Source organism: Rhinoderma darwinii, chromosome 2 (assembly GCF_050947455.1).
Source record: "Rhinoderma darwinii isolate aRhiDar2 chromosome 2, aRhiDar2.hap1, whole genome shotgun sequence".
Lineage (NCBI taxonomy): Eukaryota > Metazoa > Chordata > Amphibia > Anura > Rhinodermatidae > Rhinoderma > Rhinoderma darwinii.
In genome coordinates, this window is record NC_134688.1 from 421,327,189 (window position 1) to 421,344,961 (window position 17,773).

Genomic DNA, 17,773 nt, shown 5'->3' on the forward strand with positions numbered 1-17,773 from the left:
AATACCCCACATGTGGTCATAAAACGGCTGTTTGGACACACAGCGGGGCTCAGAAGTGAAGGAGCGCTATTTGGCTTTTGGAGCTCAAGTTTGCTGGATTGGTTTTCGGGTGTCACGTCGCATTTGCAAAGCCCTTGCGGGACCAAAGACTTCATGCAGAGAATTCAATTTTCTACATCATTCTATGTGGGAAGAGACAAATAGCACAACTCATGCGTATAGATTAATGTAATGACCAGACGTTTTCCTTGAAGTCACTATAGTTTATTTCTTTGACTATTTGGTACATCAGTTGCATACAGATAAAGACAACACTATTTTCACAATGCACAGGATTCAGTTAGCTATCCTGACTGGTTAGGGGGTTTCTGCTCTTCCATTTCCATTCAAGTTATGGGTTGAGAGGTAAATCAGTTTTCAGTGGAATAGGTAACACACAACCAAGCAATCTAAAGAAGTACCACAAAGTGCAAGACCTTTCACAGAACAGTGCCGGGTGGGAAAGTCATGGATCACTGAATGTCTTTCCAAGGCAATACTACAGACTGTTGGGTAGGGTCAGATATTATGCAAGTGACAGTGTAATAAACCAATACAACTAGTCATCCAACTGTTCATGTGAACAAGGTTTCCTTCAACTGTCCAGCAGGAGACTTTGTAGAACATAATCATATATATGACCAGTGTCAACTTTACATTCTATTTTTCTAAATCACTCTTATTAGGCCTCAAAAATAAGATCTAGTAGGAAAATATTCTACGCAACCAAGTGAGTTACAGTGCAAGATAGGAGTTAAATCCCATCCTTGCACCCAAGATCTAGCCCCATCACAGCACAGGCTGCAAAGTGCTTAAACTGGCAGTGAACATACGAGAAACTAGGTGGGAAATGGCTGTGGTTATTCCAAGCTTTGGCTGCAAGGTGTGTCCACGTGGCTGCTGCTTGTGGGATAGGGAAGCAGCGTGAAGTTGTTCTGTAGGTCAGTGCTCCTCACACCTCCAAGCTCAATAGGCGTGATTGGCAACATACAAGGACTGGCCAGCTGCCCCGGAGCCATCTCCACTTTGCTCATACTTTCCACGAGCTGCAAGCCCATTGGCCTAAAAAAAAAAAAAAAAAAAGTCAGCTCACATTATACATGTTATATTCAGGGGTTAAGCACCTTTTAGCGTATCTTCACACGCTGCAGAGGGTTGGGATACTGAAAAATTCACATGAAGGTTTGTCAGCATGTGCATGGATTTCTGCAGCGTGTTAATAAACTCAGAAATAAGTGAAAACGTCTTCTATATGTATTATAGCAGCCAGTTTTGGGGTCCATGCTCTAGACACCTAACACAATGTGACCCCAGGTCTATATCACAGAGAATATAAGCCAAGAGGAATGATCAGTGCGAAATGTTTAGACTACGTGGGTAAAAGACCCTACCTCTGCCCGTTTCAAGAACTCTTCAGCAGCTGCGGTTTCATTTGCTTTCTTTCCTCGCCAAGCGTTCAAAGCAGAGGCCTGAAGGGCCCGTCCATAGGAGAAAGTGAGAGCCCAGGGTCTTGCTAGGGGGCAGTTGTTCATTGCATTTAGGTTAATGGTGGCTTCCTCCTCACTTTGTCCACCAGACAGGAAGGTAACCCCTGGCAAGGGAACAAAAAAAATTATATATTATATATAAAATTAAAAAATATGAATCATATAAAAATAGTTGCAAAAAGGTCTGCAACAAATTGTCACTTCTGAATATACCCCTAAAGGGACACTAATAGTATACCTAATATCAACTTCGTAATTTACAACCTTGCAGTTTTATCCATGCAAATTCTGTGTGAAGTTACTGCCACTAGAGGTCTCCCTTCCTGTAATATGCTGCCCTCCTGAAGTCGAGCACAATCAGTATCTAGTTACAGATTAGACTGACTACAGGACGTGTGGGTGTGTACCTACTACCTGCACATAAAAGTCTATGGAAAGGGGAGGGGGCAGAGCAGAAGCAGACAGAGGAGACCCAGACATGCTGCCTATAGAAGTCTATGGAGAGGGAAGGAAGAGCAGGATCAGAGAGGAGAGGAGACATAGGCTGCTTGTAAGGGCTTATTCAGACAAATGTTAAATACGTCCGTGCAACGCGCGTGATTTTCACACGCGTCGCACGGACCTATATTAGTCTATGGGGCCGTGCAGACAGTTCCGTGATTTTTACACAGCGTGAGTCTGCTGCATAAAACTCACGACATGTCCGTTCTTTGTGCGTATTTTGGGCATCATGCACCCATTGAAGTCAATGGGTGCGTGAAAATCACGCGCACCACACGGAAGCACTTCCGTGAGACGAGCGTGATTCGCGCAACAGCAGTGAAAAGGATGAATGAAAACAGAAAAGCACCACGTGCTTTTGTTTACAAACATCCAAACGGAGTGTCAAAATGATGGCGGCTGCGCGAAAAGCACGCAGCCGCGCATCATATGGTGATGACACACGGAGCTGCCAAGTGCCTTTTGTACACGCAAAACACCACATTTTTTGTGTGCGCAAAACGCACACGCTGGTGTGAATCCGGCCTTAGTGTTATTCTCAGCTACACTGCTCTTTACTGCTGTATAATCTCCAGGTTGCTGCAATGAATAAATGTTAGCTATTGAGATAGCAGGATTCTCATCTCCTTTCTTATTTGTGCAGAGTATAGAAGACGCAATAGCAGTTAGGCTCCGCCTACTAGCTCAGACAACGAGAATTAGAGAGCCTGCAGAGGGGAAAACTGCTAAATAATGCAGACTACAAGTCATAATGGTCAGGTTGTGTTGTTCCTCATGTACACACGACAGCTTATTCTGAAAAGGCACGTACGCTTGAAGGTTCTGCTGAAAATAGCTAATATAGCAGATTATACAGATGCAGCAGATATGACTGTCAGTCAAACTTTTTTTTTTGATGGGGGGGTGGCGTATAGAAGGGAGGTTTTACCTGGGACTGCAGGTGGTACAGTGCGGCGGAGGGCAGTTACGGTGGCCATGGCAATCTCCTCAGCAGCATATTTCTTTGGGCAAGCATGGCCTGCAGTTACCATGTTGGGTTTCAGCAGTGTTCCCTCCAAGTAAACATGATGATCACTAAGAGCCTTGTACACGGCAGCCAGAACCTAGACCGGACAGAAGAGTCAAACTAGTAAGCACACAGACACCATCTTAGAATTGAGAACAAAAAGACTAAATCCAATCCTACAAACCAGTTTAGGGTACGCCCACATGGGACAAATACACAGGTGGAATTGGTGGGGTTTTCACAGCAAAATACGCATGTTAGACATGCACATTTGTTCTGCAGCTTTTACCCCTCTCATTGGAGAGTGAAGTCTATGTTGATGATACGCAAAATAAATTGACATGCCGTGGCTATAAAAATTACCCTGCGGGTCAATTTACGTACGGATGTTTTTCACATCCGAGGTGCAACTGTGCGGGCAGAGTTATCACGGATCCCTCATAGACTTGAGTCTATGTAGGGATGCGTGAAAACACAAGAAAATAGAACATGTCCTACTTTGCCACAGACCTTTCAAACGCTCTGTTGAAACAACGGCCATGTGAACGGCCCCATTGAAATACACGTGTTCGTACGATGGCCGTAGTTTTAATGGCCGTCACACGGACGAGTTACACGCTTGTCTCAATGAGCCCTTAAGGTCACAGATTAACCAGCAGCCTGGAATTTATAAATTTCTGTCCTTTGGTGGAATTGGAAATAATGGGGGGGGGGGGGGGGGCACACATATCACTACACACACGATAACTGCCCCTTTTAGATGAAAGCCTACAACATTTGATATTTTACACTACTTGAATGGTCACTAGTAGATAGTGACTCGGACCCACAGTGCCGCTTGTAGCCTGATAAATCCGATGTCCAAGTGCTCACCTTTTCAGTGATATACTGGCAGCGTTTTAGGTCATGGTCCCCATCAGGAAGAATTTCAGGCTCCACAATTGGAACAATGCCATTCTGCAGGGAGAATACAGATTATCTTCATATACAGGTATATCCAGTGTACACATAATACCGTTCTCTGTAATCTATGCCACAGATTGGGTTATTTGTGTAATACATTTACCTGCTGGCAGATGCTGGCATAGCGAGCAAGTACATTGGCATTCTCCATAATAGCCAAGGAGGAGGGGGTGTGCTCGCTGATCTTTAGCACGCTTCTCCATTTTGCAAAGTCAGCACCATCTTTCTTGTACTGAGCACAGCGCTCTGCCAAGCCATCCAAACCTAGAAGACAGCAGCAGATCAGCAGAAGCGAATATAAACACAGATCAACATTACAATGGAAGGGGTCTACACTAGGAATGTATAAAACAGCAGCATTTGCCCATTCAGGGTATGTGCACACAGCATTTTTTTTGCCAGGCAGAAAAAAAACAAACAAACAAGATAAAAGATGCCTCAAACCAGTCAAGATTTGAGGCAGATTTTGAAATGCAAGCGTTTTACATTTTTATTTTAGCAAATCGAAAACACACGTCAAAAATCACTCCACATGAACGGTGCATTTTCTCACACACCTCCAATTGATTTCAATGGAAAGTCAGAGGCGGATACCACTCCAAGATGGGGTATGACACTTTTTCTGCAAGTGTACAGTTCCCGACACTTCACACAGTAGTTTTTGGCACTGATTTTGAACTGGGCCTTAGGGTGCAGTCACGGCAAATTCTGCTGCAGAAATTTCTGCAACTGGGTTGTTTCTGCAAGTTCAATTCAGATGAAAAGAACAGATTTTCGAGCGCAGAAATTTCTGCAACAAAATCTACTGTGTGTGACTGAAACCGTAGTCATGGATGTGGTCTTAGAAGAAAATTCCATAAAGCCCTGCATTCTATTATGTCAGCAGAAGATGACAATATATTCTCATGTTTGAAAGTATTATATTCAGTATATTTTAAAAAAAACAAAACACCTTGAAGTGTGTCAGTGGATAATGACTGAGGAGAAATAAACTAGATTATTCCTCATGCTGAGTAATAAGTATTTCCAATCTTACATCCCGCAAGATGTATTCTGAGCACAATAGGACATTATGCGCTAGTCGCTATTGATCGCTTTCGGCAGTTTACTTATGTGAACTACTAGGCCTTGTGCAGATTTTGAAAACCAGAATTGGATCCAGGACCGCAGACCTATAAGGCCTTCCTTCTTCAGTTTAGGTTCCACTTCTGATTTTGGATTAAAAGACGTTTAAAATCTGCACTGTGGGAAAAGCATTACATTTGCCACTACAGATTTTTCAGTCACAAGATCTGGTCATTGGCCCCTACACGTAGCCTTGTGAAAAACTTACTGTGCACCCCTAAGGGTATGTTCACACGGCAGCGTCCGTAACGGCTGAAATTACAGGGCTGTTATCAGGAGAAAACAGCACCGTAATTTCAGCCGTCATGGCATGTTGAGGCGCTATTTCGCTGCGTCCATTACGGACGTAAATGGAGCTGTTTTTCCATGGAGTCAATGGAAACCGGCTCCATTTAAGTCTGAAGAAGTGACATGCACTTCTTTGATGCGGGCGTCTTTTACGCCCCGCCTTTTGACAGCGGGGCGTAAAAAAAATGACCGTCTGCACAGCACATCGTAAGACCCATTCTAATGAATGGGCAGATGTTTGCCGACGCTTTGGAGCCGCTATTTTGTACGTAATTCGGGGCAAAAACGCCCAAATTACGTCCGTAAATAGTGTGTGTGAACATACCCTTACGTTGTCCCTTTGGCCATCAAAAAGATCACTGACCTTGAGTAGTGGTTTCTCCATCAGTACCAGCAAGAGGGACCACCCCTTTATCAACCTGTCATAAAAAGAACATTACTCAGCAATATTTGTGAGCCCCGAATAATTAGACAATTGAATGAATTATTAATATTCGCACTAGGGACTCAGCAGATGCCTTGGCATAATCCCTGGACTGCAGCCGATAGCACGGTTTCTGGGTTATCCAATTTTCTGCAATCCATGGCTCTAATAATAGACTAAACACGTGGAAGAACAGATGACCTCTGCTTTACTTGACCTTCAAATTCCAGAGTCCTCCCAACACAATAGGAGCAGCATTCATCCCAGGACATGGGAAAGTTTTACTTAATTGGAGCTTTTTATTTTTCAACAATTAATTGCCACATGAACTGCCAGCTTTTAAGACGGTTTATGAACGCAGCTGGTGTTAAATTCAAGTAGCGAAGACGTGATGTAGAAACTTTACTGTTGAACAGCATGTAATGTAAATAAATCCAAAACGATATTTGCTATTAAGGCTCTGTTCTCACTAGCTTCATGGTTTTTGTTTAGAATGTGTTTCCACGTATACCAGGGGGAATTCTTGTACCAGGGCCCATAAGCCTTTAGCTGCACCCCTGATCTGCTCCATTCCTGACCATCGTTGTCACGTGGTGGTTCCCGCTAACTCCCTGAATCCTGAGAGCCTCGATGTCGGTCTCAAGTTCGCTTTGAAAGACTAACCTCCAGTCCCTACAGCTGACACATTTTCAAAGGTGGAGGATTTTGCCAGAGCGCTTCTTTAAAGGAGTTGTATGGGATTAGAAAATAAGGTCTGTTCAAGTGAATGGAGAGGTGCCCCAATACCAGACAAGAGTGGCACGGTTTCTGTTTTTGTCAATTTTCATGGAACCCCTATTGTTTTTTTCCACAACACTGGAATGGAGTGCCTGGGAATGTAAAAATTACCTTGACATGGCCTCACCTTGATTCCTACAAGAATACCTTTATCCTTAATCATCTTCACAAAGTTGGTACCACAGTCTCCTTCCTGGTACATAGTCTCATGGAAGAAGATGACACCTCCAATGCATTTCTGCATACGTTCATCACCTTGAAAGAGGATCTGACGGTAAAGACGCCTGTTTTCTTCGGTGTTCTCTACTCCAATACCAGTCAAACGCTTGGCCATGCTCCCTGCAAGATTAAGATTTATACAGAAGAAAAAAAAACAAAAAACCCAACAATGTACCTCCGAACATTTGTATCTCCATTCAGACATTTTTAAGTCTCAAAATAATTCAGGAACATTCAAACTTCTGTAAACACCCATTTTGTGGCTCATTTGCCTAAGCCCCACCTCTTTAGGATAATACCACAAAAAAGAAAAAAAAAGTGGGACCGGTGGGAGGCATTTGAATGTACCCTTAGGCTAGTGGCATAAGTTAGCTTGTGAATCCTTTATAGTAGCATTAATACATTAACAGAATCTAATCATGGATGATTATAGGGTCCCCCTCACACCATTACGATGTCACATCCATAGAGAGTGCTAAGGTCCGAATCATTTCTCATCTAGACTACTGCAACTTCCCAGTAATTGGCATCCCAATTACAAGACTGGGTCGACTTCAAACCATTTTCCAGGGTTGTCTCTCCAGATATAGTTTACACGAACGCCTCTGCTCTGTCGCTCATTACACTGGTTTCATGAAGAATTAAATCCTAAGCTCTTCTACTAGTCTACAAAGCCGCATCACCATACATTTCCACTCATCTTAGGTCATTGGTTGAGAGAAGAGCACATGTTTGGTGACTCACATCCTCCCTTATTACATCTTCTCTTGCCTGTCTGCAGGACTTCTCCCGTGCTGCACCCATTCTGTGGAATGCACTGCCCCGGATCATTAGACATGCCGCTAACATCCCCAGTGTTATGTGAACCTTCAAAACTTATTTCTTAAAGGACGCCTAGTTAAATAACCACAGTCAATGGCCCATACACGACCTAACCTGGTCAAAAGAGGTCTACCTCCCCTTGTAACATCACGTGTTGGCTCAGATACCAGCTGGGTGACTGGTTCATGCAGCCCTATTTATATTCCACTTGCCAACACAAGGTGCTGGTTCCCTGAACATAATGAGCACCATGTACCTATTGGGTCATTCCTTGTAAGCTCTTATGGGCAGTGACCAATCTCCTTTGTCTTAGGGTATGTGCACACACACTAATTACGTCCGTAATTGACGGACGTATTTCGGCCGCAAGTCCCGGACCGAACACAGTGCAGGGAGCCGGGCTCCTAGCATCATACTTATGTACGATGCTAGGAGTCCCTGCCTCGCTGCAGGACAACTGTCCCGTACTGTAATCATGTTTTCAGTACGGGACAGTAGTTCCACGGAGAGGCAGGGACTCCTAGCATCGTACAGAAGTATGATTCTAGGAGCCCGGCTCCCTACACTGTGTTCGGTCCGGGACTTGCGGCCGAAATACGTCCGTCAATTACGGACGTAATTAGTGTGTGCGCACATACCCTTATTGTTATTTGCTAAATAAACTTGATACTTCCCCAATTGTAAAGTGCTGTGAAATATGTTGGCACTATATAAATAAAAAATATGCATTCCCTTCCTTTGGAGGAGATCAGCGTGTCATTGGGCCTAGTCCCTTTTTTGCCATTACTGTGTGGCATGTAGATAGTGAAAGCATGATGCAGGTCTACGCTGTAAGGTAGGGGGTGTAGGCGAAGCTTACCTGCTCCATCCTTACCAATAGCAGATGCCTATATGGCATACACGCCCTAGGTTGGAACCAACGTGAAATAAATTGCCATTACGAGACTCTATGCTGTCAAGATTCGGAAGGTTATGAGAACATACATTAGTGCTGAATCAGTATTAACCTAAATCAGTATGAACATACAAGGGGGTGTCATGATCTTCTTCGCATCCAAACCCACAGTATTTTCAATGTCACTTACCCACAGATTCATCTGCAGCGAGGATACCCTTCCCTTTAGTAACAATCTGTTGTGCAATGTCTGACAACTCCTTCTTCTGCTCCGAGCTGAGTGCTGGGTATTGGTGGGTCATTTTGTAGGTTCTGCGGGATAGACAGGGTTAAAGCTGCATTTAAAATACACAAAACTAAAATTTGATATATTTTCTCCATTGCTAACACTTTCGTTTTTCTAGCTGGCCTTGCACAGTCCATGTATTAACCCTTTCATCTTCTGGGTTGACACAGGCACCGTGAAACGGCTTTCCCTTAATCAAACTTAATATGCTTTAACCGTCCAAGGATTGCAGTCTCGGCGAGTGGTAAACAGATTACAGCCCTATAAACCTCTGACAACATGCCAGGGAAGTCTTCAGGATCCTCATAGGGTCTCCTAGGAACAGCAGCTGGGCATCCAAACAGGCATCGTGGGTTTAATGATTCATGAAGTTGAGGGTGAGTGAAATTAGACATAAAAGGAAGGTCAGTGCAAAACATATATTCAGTGATCCCCAGGAGACGGGGTACAGTGCCGGTGTGGTGAGGTATATGGCAATACGGTGTCCCTGGGAAATGCAAGCTTAGCTCATCAGCTGACTAATTAATATGGCTGACAGAGACAAGGCTGCCATGGCAACTGGAGGAAGGCAGCGCTCAGTGGAAAACGTGTCTCCTCAGACGTGATGAAGCAACAACCGCTAGGAAAAGAAAGTCCCACAACGCTGACTCTTAGTAACAACGAGCTCTGGTCTCTATTCCCTATAGGTACCTATACGCCTGGCGGTTGTGCGCCTCATTGTTTTACCACAAATTTTGCATGGTTTTTCAATGCGGTTTCTGGGCATTTGTTTTGCCAAGTACAACAGGTTATTAAAATATTTCACCAGCAAAAAAAAAAAATAAAAAAAAATTAAAATAAAATCGCATGGCCATAAAAACGTAGTCTTTTGCAACGCGACACTACCACCAGGTGTACAGGCATTCTAAGGGCAGATTCACACGAGCGTTGTGTTTATGCGCGCGCAAAAACCATTTGACAGCTGCGTGTGTCATCCGTGTCTGATGCGCGGCTGCGTGATTTTCGCGCAGCCGCCATCATAGAGATGAGGCTAGTCGACGGCCGTCACTGTCCAAGGTGCTGAAAGAGCTAACTCTTTCAGAACCCTCGACTGTGAATGCCGAACACAATATCGCAAAACCTGTAGAAAACAAAGAAAAAGTTCGTACTTACCGAGAACTTCCCGGCCGTTGCCTTGGTGACGCGTCCTTGGTGACGCACCTCTCTTGACATCGGGCCACACCTCCCTGGATGACGCGCCAGTCCATGTGACCGCTGCAGCCTGTGATTGGCTGGAGCTGTCACTTGGACTTAATTGTCATCCCGGGAGGTCAGACTGGAGGAAGAAGCCGGGAGTTAGCGGTAAGTCAGAACTTCGTTTTTTTTCCTACAGGTTCATGTATTTTGGGATCGGAAGTCACGGTCCATGGTGCTGAAACAGTTTAACTCTTTCAGCACCATGGACAGTGACTATCTCCTGACGTACCGATAATTTTTTTGCCGGGATCGGCCAAAACGAGTTTGGCCGAACCCGGTGAAGTTCGGTACGCTTGTCCGGCTTCGCTCATCGCAAAGACACTCCGTTTGGATGTTCGGAAACAGAAAAGCACGTGGTGCTTTTCTGTTTTCATTCATCCTTTTCACTGCTGTTGCGCGAATCACGCTCGTCCCACGGAAGTGCTTCCGTGTGGTGCGCGTGATTTTCACGCACCCATTGACTTCAATGGGTGCGTGATGCGCGAAAAACGCAGAGTTATTGAACCTGTCGCGCTTTTTGCGCAGCAGACAAACGCTGCGCAAAAAGCACGGACTGTCTGTACTGCCCCATAGACTTGTATTGGTCCATGCGTGCCGCGTGAAAACCACGCGGCCCGCACGGACCGAATAAACGCTCGTGTGAATCCCCCCTAAGAAGCAGGCTTTAACCGTATTTATATCTGTATTACAGAAACTTATTTTTATTTGAGTTAGGCTAGTGGTCAGTGACCTAGGGGCAGATTTATACACCAGTCTTAGGTTATATGCACACAAACGTGTGTCAAGTAGTCCGTGAAAAACAGCCATTTTTCATGACCGATTTGCATCCGCGTGGGACCCGTTCTAAGGGATCCCTCAGACTTGAGCCTATTGAGGGATCTGTGAAAACAGACAAGATTAGAACAGGTCCTATGTTTTCACGGGCCATTCACACGGTCCGCTACAACAATGGCCGTGTGAATAGTCCCATAGGAGAACATAGATTTTCATGGAGCAGTGTGACGGCCGTTAAAGACACAGCTGATTTCCACGTTTGTGTGAATACGGCTTTAATCTGAGGCCTGCAGGAGTAAAACGTGACAAATTTATCAAGAGGCTCGTGCCTCATAACAAGTTTGTTGCATTTTGTGCCAGAAAGCAAAATCTTTTAGATACAAGTGGACATAGAATTACGCCAGCTTCTGGCAAAAACTATAGAAAATCTGTCGAGCCACCAGCAGCAACATCCCCCTCGCTGACCCCGTCACTTTTTTTTTTTTTTTAAATCAAACCCACACACCGCGATGTGAGCGGCAGAAACCAGCTAAAAGTTGCAAAGGATTGCACAAATATGGCATGCACCGCTGTTTGCGGTTTTAACACCAGAAGACTGGCGTAAAGAAGTTCTTCAATCCCCCCCACGCCCATCTACACACATTTTATTCTGATGCCAGATCTCTAGAAAGCGCTCCACACACAAAGATGATGGCCTACAAAGAGTTGCATAAAAGTGGCCATTCTAGTCTGTTTTGTGGATGTTGAGGGGTTGGAGGGGGGCATAATATGTTACTTGGGATAAAAACATTGGGAGGTAGGATATGGTCACGTAAACGAGGCCTGCGGTTAGAGTTTATCCCTGGAGAACTGGACGTGCTTAGCGCTATCCCATTTTGCATCGAAATGGGAGAAGACAAGGTCATACAAAAATCAGATACAAAGAAAGTTAATAAATAAATGTATAAATCATTAAAGCAACACCATTGTAATCAGATGGGATGTAACGTCATCTATTCCACCCGCCATGATGCAATGACCTTGTAGTGCCCTTCCTCTACGAATATGAATCTAGACTTCTGTCTATAGGTCAATGACACGACGTACACAGCTGCATTGTCAGGTTGTTCTCCAGGATACACCGCAACGAAGCACCACAAGGAACAGTCGTGAAGACACCCGGTGAACTGCAAGTCTGCTGCGAGAGAGAAGCTCTGGTCATGAGGGCAAGGAGGAGCGAGAGGCAGGAGAGAAGATGGAGGATGGGATTAACCGAGACCTGACAAGAGGCCTAGTAACCAATTTCAAGAAGACATCCATATGGCATCTGGACAGTCGCTGCACAATGACAATACCATGCTGCCCACCGCAGAACTGTCCCCACCCAGCAGTCACTTCATCTCTGGAGGGCAGATTGGTTTCTTACCCAATGTTGCTCTCACCCACACACAATGACACTTATCCAGGGTCCCAACAGGCTTCCCCACCCCCCATTAATGCGTCCCCACCTGCATGGAGCCGTGAATTCCCGATGCTAAACCATATAACATTGTGAAACCAGCCAGATATAGCACAGCAAATACTGAAACCAAATTCTCACAGGGCTTTGCTGCATTTTTATAAAGCTTTTTTTGGGGACCGGCAGATTTCAGTCAAAATAAAAAAACGCTCCGCACACTGCGTATTGTGATCAGTGACATTTTCTTACAAACTACAACATACGGTGTCGTGTTTTTTTTCCCCATAGACTTCAAAAACAAATTTAAATAATGACAAAAAATAAATAAATAACCACCAGTTTAGGACATCCCTGTGCTCAGCGGATGGGGGTTTTCCCTACCTCCTTCCTTTGAATTATGACAACCCCCATCATCCAGAAACCAAGATGATGGTGTTGCTTGTGGGGTTGGCGATCAACAGTAACCCAAGGAATACATGTTCAGCCATCACTTCACACGTAGCAGAGCGGAGTTTGTCATATAGCAATCAGACCTGACAGTCACAGCTCAATGTGTCATCCGTGGTTAGGACGGCAGATAAATCTACTGCATTCATCATAATACCCAAACGATGCAGCGCCCGCCCCCATAACGGAGTCAGCTCTGCTACATCTATACTACAAGAGCTGGTGATGAGATGACCACACCCACTTCTGGCAGCAGCTGAACGCCATACATATAAACAGCAACCTGCAGATGGAGAGTACAACCAGCAGCCATTTACCCTGCTAGATCTTTCATCTCATCCCACACTATTCCTCCTGACCCCAGGCCGCGCCTCACCTGTATCCGGGCCGATAATGGCAGCTCCGATGTCTCCGGTAACGATAGGATTCTGCTGCAGAGCTACGTGACTCCGGAGGTCTAATACCCGCTCCTGGCCACGCCCCTCCGTGCTGATTGGGAGTGACGTCACGCGGTCATCTTTTCCCTGGAGCTTGCTGACGTCACGGTTCTCGCTGCTGGATATTTCCTAGTCTACTTGGGTATTCTATTACCCTTGTAATGCTATATATAGATATCCCTTTATCAATGAGCTGCTGTATCCACTATAGAATTCTATGCATGATACGTTTATATGGAAAATTTGTTATACCTTTTTTCAATAAAAATAAAAATTGAATGTTTAAAAAAAATAATAATTCTATGCAGTTAACGGGATATACATGTGATGTTATAAATCTGTATTATGACATTCTACAGTGATAGGTTGCATATTATTAATGTATGGTCCATGTTACTGCTGCTTTTCTGTCTCTCCTCAGAAGGTTCCAATATTTCTGCCAATTGCACTGATAATGAGTGACTGGAATCACAAATTGTGATGTTCTCTATGACTACAATGACAAAATTATACATTTTTTTCCCTAATTTATATGATGTAGATATATATATTTTCTGACATACTCTAGAGACATGGCAGAAGATAACATAGATGGGGTTCCGGTGTCAAACTCTGTGTGAACGGGGCCTTAGACTGCCAGATAGAAAAACATGATTCATCAATCCAGAGGACACGTTTCCACTGCTCTAGAGTTCAGTGGCAGGGTGCATTACACCACTCCTGCCAACACTTGGCATTGTGATCTTAGAGTTCAGTGTAGCTTCTCGACCATTGAAACCCATTTCATGAAGCTCCTAACACACAGTCTTATTCTGATGCCACTTCCAGAGGCAGAATGTAACTCTGTAATGAGTGATACAACAGAGGATAGACAATCTTCTGGTAGCGGAGCTGCCTCTACTGATCACTATTAGGCCGGATTTACACGAGCGTGTGCGTTTTGCGCGCGCAAAAAACGCTGCGTTTTGCGCGCGCAAAAGGCATTTGACAGCTCCGTGTGTCATCCGTGTATGATGCGCGGCTGCGTGATTTTCACGCAGCCGCCATCATAGAGATGAGGTAGTCGACGCCCGTCACTGTCCAAGGTGCTGAAAGAGCTAACTGATCGGCAGTAACTCTTTCAGCACCCTCATCAGTGAATGCCGATCACAATATACCCCAACCTGTGAATAAAAAAAGACGTTCAAACTTACCATGAACTGCCTGCTTCCTCCAGTCCGGTCTCCCGGCCGTTGCCTTGGTGACGCGTCCCTCTCTTGTCATCCGGCCCCACCTCCCAGGATGACGCGGCAGGCCATGAGACCGCTGCAGCCTGTGATTGGCTGCAGCCTGTGCTTGGCCTGTGATTGGCTGCAGCTGTCACTTGGCCTGAATTGTCATCCCGGGAGGTCGGACTGGAGGAAGGAGCCGGGACTTATCGGTAAGTCCGAACTTCTGTTTTTTTTTTACACGTATATGTATATTGTGATCGCAAGTCACTGTCCATGGTGCTGAAACAGTTTAAGTCTTTGAGCACCGTGGGCAGTGACTGTCTCCTGACGTCGCGTACCCGAACATTTTTTGCCGGGTTCGGTCAAAACGAGTTCGGCCGAACCCGGTGAAGTTCGGTGCGCTCATCTCTAATTTGACACTCCGTTTGGATGTTTGTAACCAGAAAAGCACGTGGTGCTTTTCTGTTTACATTCATCCTTTTGACAGCTCTTGCGTGATTTTCTCCGCATGCAACGCGGGACCGTCCGTGTGGCATGCGTTGTTTTCACGCACCCATTGAAGTCAATGGGTGCGTGTTGCGTGAAAAACGCAAGAATATAGAACATGTCGTGAGTTTTACGCAACGCACTCACGCAGCGCAAAATTCACGCATCGTCTAAACAGCCCCATAGACTATTATAGGTGCGTACGACACGCGTGAAAAGCACGCGCGTCGCACGCGCGTATAATACGCTCGTGTAAATGAGGCCTTAGGCCCCATGCACACGACAGCAAAAAACCTCCGTTTTTGCGGACCGCAATTGCGGTCCGCAAAAACGGAGCCATTCACTTTCATTGAACACTGACACCTTTCCGTAGCACTACGGAAGGGTGTCAGTGCCGTGGAAATGTTCCGGGAATTATGGAACATGTCCGTTCTTTTGTATTTTGCGGGCCGTGCTCCCATACTTTGTATGGGAGCACGGCCCGAAAATGCGGCTGTCAGTCAGCGGCCGGCCGTGCCTGCAATCGCGGGCCGTGATTGCGGGCACGGTCGTGTGCATGGGGCCTAAGGGTATGTTCACACAGCTTTTTTTCGCCCAATTTTCGGGCCGTAAACGGCTGAAAAATCAAACGCAGAACGCCTCCAAACATCTGCCCATTGATTTAAATGGGAAAACAGCGTTCTGTTCCGATGGGCCGTTTTTCAAAACGGCCACGTAAAAAACAGGCTGCAAAAAAGAAGTGCCTGTCACTTCTTGAGCCGTTTTTCATTAAGGGTATGTGCACACACACTAATTACATCCGTAATTGACGGACGTATTTCGGCCGCAAGTAGTGGACCGAACACAGTGCAGGGAGCCGGGCTCCTAGCATCATACTTATGTACGATGCTAGGAGTCCCTGCCTCTCCGTGGAACTACTGTCCTGTACTGAAAACATGATTACAGTACGGGACAGTTATCCTGCAGCGAGGCAGGGACTCCTAGCGTCGTACATAACTATGATGCTAGGAGCCCGGCTCCCTGCACTGTGTTCGGTCCGGTACTTGCGGCCAAAATACGTCCGTCAATTACGGACGTAATTAGTGTGTGTGCACATACCCTTACTCTATAGAAAAACAGCTCCAAAAACGGCCGTAAAAAATTCTGCAAATAATGTGAGTTGCTAAAAAAACGTCTGAAAATCAGGAGCTGTTTTCCCTTGAAAACAGCTCCGTATTTTCAGACGTTTTTGGTTAAGCATGTGAACATACCCTAACAACTGTTCCACTGATTTCCATACCTGTAACTTGTTCAGCATCTTTAGACAGCTTGTGGAGAGCAGGAGATGGGCTACTTACTTTCTATTGCCCGTCTTGAACTCTGTGCTTACAGTTAAAGAGGCTCTGTCATCCTTAAAGGGAATGTGTCGCTAGAAATGTTTTAATTTTTTTTTAGTTAAACAGTTAGTGTATAAATGATTAAACATTGTTCTAATTTTTTAAATTTTTTCACGAGTCAGGAAATATTATAAATTAGATTCTAATTTATAACATTTCCCTGTGCTGGTCACTAGAGGGAGCAATTCCCAAAATTGCAGCATTGCATGTGGTAAAGCAACCACATTGCTTTATGCTGCAAAATTTGAGAAAACACACTCGCTCTAGCGTCCTCAAACAATCCCCCCTCCTTTATCATGGCTAGTGCCAGGAGAAAGGAGGGGATTGAATGTTCAAACCTCCTACACTGTGTGTCGCCACTTTTTGAGCAAATACACAGTGTAGTAGGTTTACATACAGCAGTAATCACACACGAAAACACGAACATACACAAACATAACTTACCTGCTCCTGCCGCCGCCGCTCCCTCCGGTCCATCCGCTCCGTCTGCTCCCTCCGCTCCTAGTGCTTGCATCAGAACACATGTCCGGAAGCCGCGACCGGAAGTAGTAATCATACTGTCCGGCCGCAGCTTCCGGTCCACAAGAAAATGGCGCCGGACGTCGCTCGGCCGAAGACCTTCCATTTGGACTGTGTGGGAGCGGCGCATGCGCCGTTCCCACACAGACGGCGTACAGCATAGTGAATGGAACGGGTCCCGTTCGCATTCACTATGGGGCTGTATGTGCCGTATTCCATCTCTGTATGTGTCGTTAATCGCAGCCCCATAGACAAGAAAAAGTTCAAAAATAAAAAAAAGTAAAACACAAACACAAATAAATATTTTTTTTTTAAATAAAACACTAAAAGCAAATTGATATAAAATAAAAAAAATTCGCGACACCCTTCCTTTAAGTGGCCTATATTGTACATGATGTGATCGGCGCTGTAATGTAGATTACAGCAGTGTTTTTTATTTAGCAAAACGATAATTTTTGACGGAGTTATGACCTAATTAGCTTTATGCTAATGACTTTCTTAATGAACAACTGGGCGTGTTTTACTTTTTGGCCAAGTGGGCGTACAGAGGTGTGTATGACGCTGACCAATCAGCGTCATACACTTCTCTCCATTCATTTACACAGCACTAGTGATATAGCTATATCACTATGTGCAGCTACATACACACACACTATAACATTACTGCAGTGTCCTGACAATGAATATACATTACCTCCAGCCAGGACGTGATGTGTATTCATTCTCCTGACCAGTGGCGTAACTACCGCTACGGCTGCTACGGGGCCCGCGGCATGAGGGGGGGCCCGTGTCGCCCGCCGGCACGGGCCCCCACCATGGCCGGAGGCTCCGCTAGCAGCCGCTATGGCTGCTACAGCGCAACGCCACTGAACACTACGGCAGAGCAGGGAGGTATCTCCCCGCTCTGCCATTAAACAAAAGACATGTATCCCCTATCCACAGGATATCCACAGGATAGGGGATACATGTGTGATCGCTGGCACTGATAGGGAGAACGGGGGACTGAAAGTCCCCTGG

General features: G+C 45.4%; 1 protein-coding gene across 2 annotated transcripts; it reads right to left on the reverse strand.

Annotated features, from left to right (window-relative positions):
• Positions 1 to 242: 242 nt before the first annotated feature.
• On the reverse strand, positions 243 to 13,213 carry ALDOC (aldolase, fructose-bisphosphate C). 2 transcript variants are annotated; one of them, XM_075854267.1, is made up of 9 exons: positions 13,104 to 13,213; positions 8,737 to 8,858; positions 6,738 to 6,949; positions 5,774 to 5,828; positions 4,100 to 4,260; positions 3,907 to 3,990; positions 2,956 to 3,130; positions 1,431 to 1,630; positions 243 to 1,101 (listed from the first exon to the last, which is right to left on the reverse strand). In XM_075854267.1, the coding sequence occupies exons 2-9, from the start codon at positions 8,846 to 8,848 to the stop codon at positions 1,006 to 1,008; spliced, it is 1,095 nt and encodes a 364-aa protein (XP_075710382.1). In that variant the 5' UTR covers positions 8,849 to 8,858; positions 13,104 to 13,213; the 3' UTR covers positions 243 to 1,005. The 2 variants fall into 2 exon arrangements, with proteins under 2 accessions (XP_075710382.1, XP_075710383.1); XM_075854268.1 differs by lacking the exon at positions 13,104 to 13,213 and adding an exon at positions 12,662 to 12,684.
• Positions 13,214 to 17,773: the final 4,560 nt, after the last annotated feature.